Raw genomic sequence first — 9,597 nt, forward strand, 5'->3', positions numbered from 1 at the left:
TTTCCAACTTATCGCCTGCTCATTGGTTATAATACCAGGCAACATAGGCATGCCAAATCAAAACAGTGTCTAGTAACAGAGCTCAGCCACGTTGGCCTTGAAAAATTGGGCTTCAATTACATGAAATTACAACCAATTTGACCATAACCATCAAAATATCATCCTTCATAAGTTACATCCTAAATCCCCAGGAGGAAATGAAAATAAGAAAATTCCCCTATGAATTGACTGGCTTACCATTTAATTTGGGGAAAGGATCTTGCTTGCTGAGGACAACCACTTTACTCTTGTGAGCGAAGTACCCCTTGACAAGGTTCTTATATATTAGAATGGCCATTATACATTCCACCTGCAAAAATTTTTTTAAATACCATAATTATTAATCTAAGTATTGAATGGAACATCATCACAAAGTGGTAAAAAAAAACCGAAAAATATTCAACGTCACAAATGGTTCGGCAAATATAGGAATCTAAATGGAAAAAACAGATAAAGTAGCATGCAAATGCAAGTACCTCATCTACATCCATGTTCATCTCGAGCCATTTCAAGGCTTTAACAATAACTTCCAATTTCACCTGGTGTGCTTTGCTGGGGTCTTTCTGCTTTTGGATTATGTAGCTGCAAGAGAAGTACCGAGTTGTGATGAAAGCTTTTTTTTGGGGGGTTATTTTGACTCACATCAGGATGCATGACAGTTCTAAAAACCCTCTAGATACTTACATCTTCTTTACCAGCCTTTGATAAACTTGGAGCTCTAATTTCTCCAGGACAAGATATACACCCGATCTCAAGAATCTGAAAGACACAGGGCTCAAGAAAGGAACTTCTTGACCATTAATTACTGAGAATGTACAAAAGCAATGGGTAACTATACCGATCTTCATGCTCTTGGAGAGCATGTCGAAGAAGCCGGAGATCACCTCTTCTTAATGCTTGCACCACATTATTATACTGCAAAATAACACAATCAGTCACTTTCTATAAAAAAAAATGAAAGAGGAATAGATTGCAGTATCTCATAGGAAATAACAAGGCTGCTTTCCAAAATAAAAGTTTGCATTGACAATGGGAAAGAAGAAAGTGACAAAAAATAAAAGAATAAACAGACCACCGCCAGGTTCCATCTCTAACATTCATATTTATGTTTAGGGGTTTTATAATCTGTTGACAAGGCCACTTCAGGGTGATTTAATCTTTTTTATTATTTTAGTATGCCTTATTGGGACCAATGGCCCTCTTTTATTGTTTCTTTATTGCTGCCGCCCTACCAAGAAACTGTTGTAATTCTTTCATTCGTTAAAGCATAAGTGGGGATTCTCTTGAACCCCACGGTCTGTTCTGCTATTTCTCACCCAGTTTTCTTCTCTCCTCCATTCTCTCTCGTCTCTCATTTCTCCTTGCTCCTAACTATTTATTTATGTTTTATTGTGAATTAAATCAAGTTCTGTGCTGCTGAAAAGCCTACTCAATCCTTGATTCAGTAAAAAGGGTTTGATGAATTAATTTTCAACCAAAGAGGTCTGAACTATAGATAATTGAAGGAACTCTCAAGTAACAGGTGTCATGAAAACTTCAATTGGCAGCCTACGAAGTTATGGAAAAGCATTGTTCTCCATTTTTATTCATGGACAAATTTCAGCCTAATGAAGGTACCAACTGACTCAGCAAGTAATATCAGTTGATTTAGTTCCACTGACCTTGACACTAAATCCCCTTCATCCTTCCCATCCTCAGCTCCAAGAAGAAAAAAGGTTCAATCTGGTCTTCGCTGGCACTAGAATATGAAACTTCAGAAGGTCCAGTGTATGGTAGTAGAATATGAAACTTCAAAAGGTCCATATGCCTTTCAGCCTCTTCCATCTCTTTTAAAACCTTCAACTAGCCTCTTCCCAAACCATCTTATCTCTAATACTATGTCTTCATCTATCTCTTAGGATGCACAATTGTAACAAATCTGGCATTTTAAAATGATTTGATTCTCAAACCAACCAATGCAGGAAAGACCACAGCCTAACTAAACCCAGAAAACCTCATCCCATGTTCATGTATGTATTTATGTATCAGCAGATCCAACCCCATGTATAGGGCCAATTCTACAAGTCAAAAGCCTATTGATTTTTTTTTATTGGAAACAGTAAAGTCAAAGCCTATTGAACATTCAATTGAACCAATACAGAGATCCATTAGATAACTCATTCTGAAATAAGTACTAATAAAAAATAAAAAAAAAAACTTATTCTGAAATAAGACATCGTGGCAGGGTTCTCTTTCTACTTCACCAAGCATTCATGGCATGTTTTCTAAAACATGGAACATATCCCTTGAGTGGCATCTCCAATCCATTAGGCAATGTCCCAAATCTGCCACGAAATCATTTGTGCAGGCAGTTGCCTTCTCTTAGTATATAGGAATTCTTACATTATTCCAACAATCTCTAAGAATTTCCATGTATCCTCCACCAAGACCCTTATACACCATGGCATCTTCATGCTCCCTTAAAGGTACTAATAAACCCTATATTTAGAGGAGAAAAAACTATAGACAGATCAAAAGTATCTCTAAAGTTTAAATCAGGAAAACGGAATAAATGAAAACATTTTAGAGATGAGATTATACCTCAACCAGGTTATACTTCTCCAGGAGCCGCCTTTTGGGTAAAATGCCTAGCGAAAGCTTCACAGGTACGAGGTATTTAAGGATTAACCTATGTCCATATGAAATCAACCAAAACAATCAGTAAAGAACAGTTAATATATGGCATACCCTATGTTTCAGATTAGACACCATCAGAAGAGTAGTGCAGATACGAACAAATCAGATCCATTATGACTGGTTAATTATAAAACCAGAGATTAACATGCTTATTTCTTACAAAGAAACCATTGCTTCAACACATTGTAGATTTAGAAAGAAGCCGAACTTTAAGAAACATTCAATTGAAGCAATAGCATGAAAATAGTTACAAATGGTAGGAGCAACAATATGTTCCCACAAACAGTACACTTGCAAAATATATGCAGCACGCACACCTGAACCAAACCTTATGTTTGCTTCACGTTGAGGGTCGCAGTGCGTCAAGGCATATGTTAGTTTCTGATCAGCCTATCATGCACAAGAATAACCAACATAAGTAATAGGTAAAGAAAGAATGGTAAAACTTATATGGCTAATTCTTTACATGCTTTTTATGAACATTTTTTTCTTTGAATCCTTAGTGTCATGATAAAGTCTACAATGGAGTATCCAATAGAATTACAAGCTGAAGGGAAAAAATAAATAAATAAGAATGCGTCCAGGTGTATAGTTGAGATGTATTCCCAAATCAGCATCACTAATGTGCAGTTAGGAAGATATGGCACAATTAACCCATTATTTTGCTAAAAAAAACATATTATTTCAAACATTACTTTAGAGAATAAAACATCAAACCTTTTTGAAAAATGTCACGAAGTTTTTTTTCTCACTCAATGAATCAATAAATACAATTTAGGGTATAAGCTGATAATTCTCATGATATTACAGCCACATACTTCAGAATGTTCTTGCAGCCTTGCAGGCCTATATAAGGCTTGGAATGAAATCAATGCATGTGATGCTATCCATTTTCAAGGAAATTAGCTTAGTGCCTTAGTCCCCAAAGTCCCATGCCTTGATCTAAAAGTTCTCTTAGGAAGATTATTACAAATTTCAACCATTGATTTAATGGGGCAAAGGCAGTTTTTGTTAGTTTCAATTTTAGGTACTGAAGTTTCTCTACATGTCTCTTAAGAAGCATATTTAGGGGTGCAACTTTTTTTTGGATAAAGTGAAATTTAGGTTGTGCAACTTGGGTGGGCCTGGACTGATACTTTGTTAGGTTTTGAAGGCTAGGTCCATTGGGGTGAAAATTCTTGAAACCAGGTACCCAATTTGCACTCAGATTATATTATAGAGGAACATGCAACTACCCCTAAGAGGATATATAGCTCATCTCCAGTACAAGATTCTCAGTTTCCTCCTAATCATAGATTCATGGTGTCTCATGGATACATGGAATACATGTCTGTGAGACTTAAATAGATACAGGGGATTAAACTCCTCACACATTTTTAAAAGATGAAAAACAGCAATCATCCAACCACGGCATTGTTTCTATATGACATGTATGCATGTCTAAAAAAATTGACAATTAAAGCATGTTGAGTTAACAAGGATAAACTGGCGTCTTTATTCAAGTTCGATAAAATAAGAAGCACAAAAGAACATAATCATCTAATGAATTTCTTAGGGAGTCAGATTACTCACAGCAATAAAGTTTTCATTAAAAACTTCCAAGCGGCCCGTATAATACATATAAGTGACCTGTGATAAAATAGTGTGAGAATCAAATCATCACAGGAGAAGTTTCTTCTGAGCTATCAGACTCAGTGCCTTACTTTATCTCTTACAGGGAATTCCTCAAAGTCAAAAATTCGAGCAGTTTCAATGCTTCTTATCACACTTCGGCAAAGATGCACTGTACCAAGCTGCAAACTTACAAAACTTAGATTTTGTCATGGACTTTCTGACACACTTTTTCAGAATTTGAAGATAAATAATATCCGTTGCCCATAAAATGGCAATAAAAAATGGGATGAAAGAAACAATGGAATCACCTTAAAATAAACTTTAAATAACTGGCAAGTTACATATAATGCTCCAACTCTTTTGGAGCCTTTCCCCTACAAGATGCAGGTTCACTTGTAAGGAATTAGACAAAGAAGTTAACTCCGATGCACATATAAAGCCAAGAAGAAGCAGCAATTAAAACATGTCCTAAGTGAAAACAAATAAAAATACAAAAAGCTATATAGTGCAGCAAATAGCATGGAGATAGAAGCAACATCTCTTGGTTTACTTTATATGAGACAACAAGCAAGAAATAAAACTTTTTTCTTATGTGAGGGCTTGGTGTACAAATTTATGTAATGGAGCCAGATGAATATAGAGAAACCGGCGAGCATTACATACAAACAAATTGTTTGAAGTTAACTTAAACCATTACAAAAAACTTCTGAGCCGGTCGGCCACAATAAACAAAGCAAATAACATGCTAATCGCTATGGGACATTGGGACAATATTCAAGTGAAGAATCAATGAATTAGGATTAGAAAAAAGCATACAGCAAGAGCCCCAAACACTTTCATCAAGAACGAACCAGCTCCCTTCAGCTTCTCTGGGTTCTTTCCATACGAAGCAAGTTCCTTGTCGGCCTACATCCACAGGGAGTATTCTTTCTTTCTTTCTTAATATAGTTGAAGATCCCGAAAAAAGAATGATGTTAAAAGGAGAGTAAAAGATAAAGATACAGACTGTAGCGTCTTACCCTCTCTGCAAGAACTCTAATTTCGTAGGCAATAACGTACATTGCTTCCATAGCCCACGCAGACTCCCAATTACGGAATTCTTGAAGAAAAGCACTGCAGTTACATTGCATCATAAAACCATAATTTCCTTGACAAACATAATCGACACTAATTCAATTGATAGTGTAGATCCAACAAATTAAATAAGAAACTAACGAAAAAGAAAAAAGGCAGTACTTTGCAGCTTTCTCGAAGGCAGTGTACGCATCAACCAAGTGTTCGATTCTGTAATTCTGCAGGCAGCGGAAAAGAGGGACTAAGATTTCTGCCAGCTGCGAATATCGATCAGACTGTTTGATCAACCTATTTGCGTCCTGCGACCAAGAAAAAGGGGGTTAACACTCGACGTGAGGTTTTGGTACCCTGAGAAGGATAGGAAGATGTATGTGGGGAGTGTTGGAGAACCTGGAAGACGTTGAGAGCGTCGGCGAGGGAGAAAAGAATAGGGGAGTTGGATGAGACGGAGAGAAGCGGCTTCAGTGAGGATCCGTCTTGAGACAACACGGCTTCGGAGAAGCGACTGAGATAGTCGGCGATTCGTCTGTGAGCTTCTCCCATGCTTAGGTATGCCATGTCTGCAACTGCAACACAACGACTATGGCGCAGACCCTCTCTAGTCTCTTCCCCTTTCGACGGGTTTGGTTTTAACTGGTCCGATATGAAGCAATATGTCTCGGGGTTGGTCGGTCGACACAGAAAAGGACCGGGCTGAATTGGAGCCAACTTCTATATGTTTGGTTATATGGGCATTTATGATGTTTATTGCATATGATTTTACTGTTTGTTAAATAAATATTAAAAAATTGAAATGCTTTGACTTATATGTATTGAATATTTGGAAAAGGTAAAATTCATATTTCTCTTATTGTCCGGATATTTCTTAAAATGTAATGCTGATGTGATGCACTTTATTTGAGGTAGAAAGTAACTTTATAGGGTGTTATTTACCATAAACCAATTAACTAAATAGAAAAAGTAAAAAACGTTTAAATAGAATTTTTAAGATAAACATTTGTATAAAAAAATACCTCTAAGGAAACACCCACGAAACCAAACATATTACTCCACTCCAGTCTCCACAAATATATATGGGGTGCCCTTTGTCTTTTTTTTTTTTTTAAAGTCAAATTGTTATTCTCTTTTTAATGAAAATAATATTATCATAGCGTTCTGATGTTTTGTTCTTTATGGTTACAGTTCCACTGTTATGCTTGTGATGCATAGATTTTTTGGGTGCTTCACTCACATGAAAAGTAACAATTCATCCATCATCATTCAATTTTAGTTTTAGTTGTAATATTATTTGTTTATCATATTTGAACATGAAAAGTCTTTGATACCGAAAAAAAAATATGATACAGGAATATCTTTGACCAATCAAAATCCATCAAATGCTATCTGATTGATTAATACGTTTATGATATCAATTGATTGATCACAAATTTTTCAGATATGATGTTTTTCGTATTATAGTTGAACCTGAGTATATAAATACACTAAAAGTATAATGTAATATGTGAGTTTGTGGATGGGCCAGTCGTCTTTGACTACCGGATGGAGATTTCTCCGATGAGAAGCTCGGAATGTGCCAACCTCCCCATTCATAAATAAGGATGTGCAGCATTTATAAAAATTTGAGGTGTGCAAATCATAAAAATTAATTATACCATACCATATAAAGTAGATACTTATCCTAGGTTTTGTGCAAATCATAAAAATTAGACCCAAATATCTTTACTCGTACATGTTTTATATATTTCCCATCAACTCTACTTCTAAACTGGGTTATAAAATCCAATAAAAGATGATCATACAAAGAGATATTCATAAATTCTTTTAAATCCAACCAACCCACCCACATCCATCAAAGCCCGACCAGACCAAACTTGAACCCAAAGTTCGACTTGAGTTGTATTATGTAAAGCTCAAATTGGGCATGGATTGATAAACTTGAATTTGACCTGGAATTAGGCCAGGCCCAAATTCGAGATTTGCACCTTCAGAGTTGGGCAAGGTCAAGGTTGAGGGTCAACCCAGGAGGCCAGGACCTGTTCGCCCGAGTTGCACCTCTTCTTATTCATTTGTATGTATAATTTTACAAAGCTATCGTGGGCCTAGGTGGGCAGTGGGCTTAAGCCAGAAAAGTCCATCATAACAGACCTAAAAGTGCAATACTAACATCACGGGCTTATCCACCACGGATCTATGGAAGCATAAAAGGACAAAAGATAAATTTGAAACTTTGTGCAAATGCTCGGGTTAACCGGTTAAGCCATTAAGGGGTGTTATGTCGTGTCGTTTTTCGGTTTTTGTGATTTAAGATGCCCTTGCCTTGGCCTTTGTCAGCCAAGACCGTGGCCCTAGCATTTACTCTCCAAGGTGGAATATAAGCACCATGTTCGCATCGCAACTCGGCTTGACTGCGTTAGGGTTTCCGCAGGGAAGAGGGAGGATAGACGAGAGGAAAGATGAGTAAAGAAAAGAAGGTCGCCCCGAAGGGAAAGAAGAAGGGAGCAAGCTTCGTGATAGATTGCTCGAAACCAGTAGAAGACAAGATCATGGACATCGCTTCCTTGGAGAAGTTCCTCCAGGAGCGGATCAAGGTCGGAGGCAAGGCTGGTGCTTTCGGCGATTCTATCACCATTTCCCGCGAAAAGAACAAGATCACCGTCACCTCTGAAAATCCCTTCTCCAAGAGGTATGCTATTAGCTTCCTACTCTGGCAGCTTTATTTGTTCATTTCTATCTCCTGGATTATCACCGTCACACTCTCCTGGATTGAGTGTGAATATGTACCAAAGTACTGAAATCTGTTTATTGGTTTGTAAAGTGATCTGAACTTGATCCCTTATCAATAATTATAGTTGGGAAGTTTTTCTTGGATTTGTTTACAAAAGAGACGGCATTGGTGTAAGTAATTGTGCTGTAACAACCATGTCATTCTGTCATTCAATTAATTGGGTTTTAAAATTGATTTTTTAGCAACTAGATTAGTTCGTGGGCTGAAGCAGCTTTCCTTTGTTCATTGTTTTCTGCATTTGCAAGCTCATGGTAGCCTTTCCTGCTGATGCCCACAACCATTGGTCTTTACCGGATGACACAGGATCCTCCATTCATCCTTCGATCGGTACTCCTTACCTTGGAAGTCGCCTTTGTACTGTCATCAGGGTTAAGGGTGACCAGATTACTTGCCGAGATAACAGAAGCCCTGTTTTGCTCTTTTGTGATTCTTTTAACCTAGAACCCTAGAACCGGTTTGAGGCATGCTTATGTGGATCTTCCCTTGGCATTCACCGATGCAAACACATCATTATTGGAAGGGATATGGGAAGCATTGCAAACTCATTTTTATCTTCACATGCTAAAACTTAAAGGTTTAGGTTGGATAGGCCCAGACTCCACATGATAATGATATTGCATATGATTGGTTTATGGAAAAATTAAAGGTTTAGGTTGGATTGGTCCAGACTCTCTGTTTTAATCATTACTCCGTATTTCTTTGGTTGTAATTTGGCATTTTAATTGTTTTTCATTTGATTAATTAACTTTTGGTATGGCTTACCTAGGTACCTGAAGTACTTGACAAAGAAGTACTTGAAAAAACACAACGTTAGGGACTGGCTTCGAGTCATTGCATCGAACAAAGACAGGAATATCTATGAGTTGCGCTACTTCAACATTGCTGAGAATGAGGGCGAGGAAGAGGATTGATAGATTTATCACTTTGCTTCTTTCCTTCTTTGTTTTCTCTGTCAATTTGGTAACCATCTTAGTACATCATATCAGTTTTGCCTTGTTGGGACTACTTAGAACACCAGAATTTAGGTATTCGTTTTTTCTACTTTCAAGTGTTTTATATATTTGAAGAAGCACACAACATGCAACATGTTGGCATGCCAACATCTACAATCTCTCCTCTTGTTTGTCTGAAATCTTGTATGCTTTATCGATTGCAGTGGTTAGTATCTTGTTTGTGCATCCAAATTTCTTTCTCTTGTACTGTCGTAGAGGTTCATCTATTATTCACCGAGCCTTTTTAGGATCAGGGACTTGGATGGTGTTTAGCATCATTATCGCTTCAGCCAACGAGGTGGTAGCTGGAATTGAGAGACACTTTGACATGAAAGTATGAAATCCAGAGCATATGTAGTCTTTCAAACATGTAGGGACCTCTAGGCGCTACGTAGGGCAAACTAAGCAGGGACAATC

General features: G+C 37.3%; 2 protein-coding genes across 2 annotated transcripts; one reads left to right on the plus strand and one right to left on the minus strand.

Annotated features, from left to right (window-relative positions):
* Positions 1-6,076, minus strand: EER5 (proteasome family protein). The gene is made up of 13 exons (XM_010243892.3): positions 5,794-6,076; positions 5,566-5,702; positions 5,349-5,442; positions 5,146-5,235; positions 4,638-4,703; positions 4,419-4,508; positions 4,288-4,344; positions 3,044-3,105; positions 2,620-2,707; positions 878-954; positions 724-798; positions 516-621; positions 1-349 (listed from the first exon to the last, which is right to left on the minus strand). Exons 1-13 carry the CDS (start codon positions 5,959-5,961, stop codon positions 218-220), a joined length of 1,242 nt encoding a protein of 413 aa, XP_010242194.1. The 5' UTR covers positions 5,962-6,076; the 3' UTR covers positions 1-217.
* Positions 6,077-7,782: 1,706 nt separating this feature from the next.
* LOC104586603 (large ribosomal subunit protein eL22z-like) lies at positions 7,783-9,372 on the plus strand. The gene is made up of 2 exons (XM_010243891.3): positions 7,783-8,086; positions 8,955-9,372. Exons 1-2 carry the CDS (start codon positions 7,857-7,859, stop codon positions 9,097-9,099), a joined length of 375 nt encoding a protein of 124 aa, XP_010242193.1. The 5' UTR covers positions 7,783-7,856; the 3' UTR covers positions 9,100-9,372.
* Positions 9,373-9,597: the final 225 nt, after the last annotated feature.

This window comes from Nelumbo nucifera, chromosome 6, assembly GCF_055504915.1.
Source record: "Nelumbo nucifera cultivar China Antique chromosome 6, China Antique-T2T, whole genome shotgun sequence".
In the NCBI taxonomy this organism is placed as follows: Eukaryota; Viridiplantae; Streptophyta; class Magnoliopsida; order Proteales; family Nelumbonaceae; genus Nelumbo; species Nelumbo nucifera.

Bases quoted from the DNA above. Each gene is read 5' to 3' on its own strand.
- EER5 (XM_010243892.3), bottom strand. From the start codon at position 5,961: ATGGCATACCTAAGCATGGGAGAAGCTCACAGACGAATCGCCGACTAT. The intron at 4,509-4,637 runs GTGATTCCATTG...GTAAGTTTGCAG, and splicing joins TATTTAAAGTTTATTTTAAG to CTTGGTACAGTGCATCTTTG. The intron at 350-515 runs GTACTTGCATTT...AAATTTTTGCAG, and splicing joins TGAACATGGATGTAGATGAG to GTGGAATGTATAATGGCCAT.
- LOC104586603 (XM_010243891.3), top strand. From the start codon at position 7,857: ATGAGTAAAGAAAAGAAGGTCGCCCCGAAGGGAAAGAAGAAGGGAGCA. The intron at 8,087-8,954 runs GTATGCTATTAG...TGGCTTACCTAG, and splicing joins GAAAATCCCTTCTCCAAGAG to GTACCTGAAGTACTTGACAA.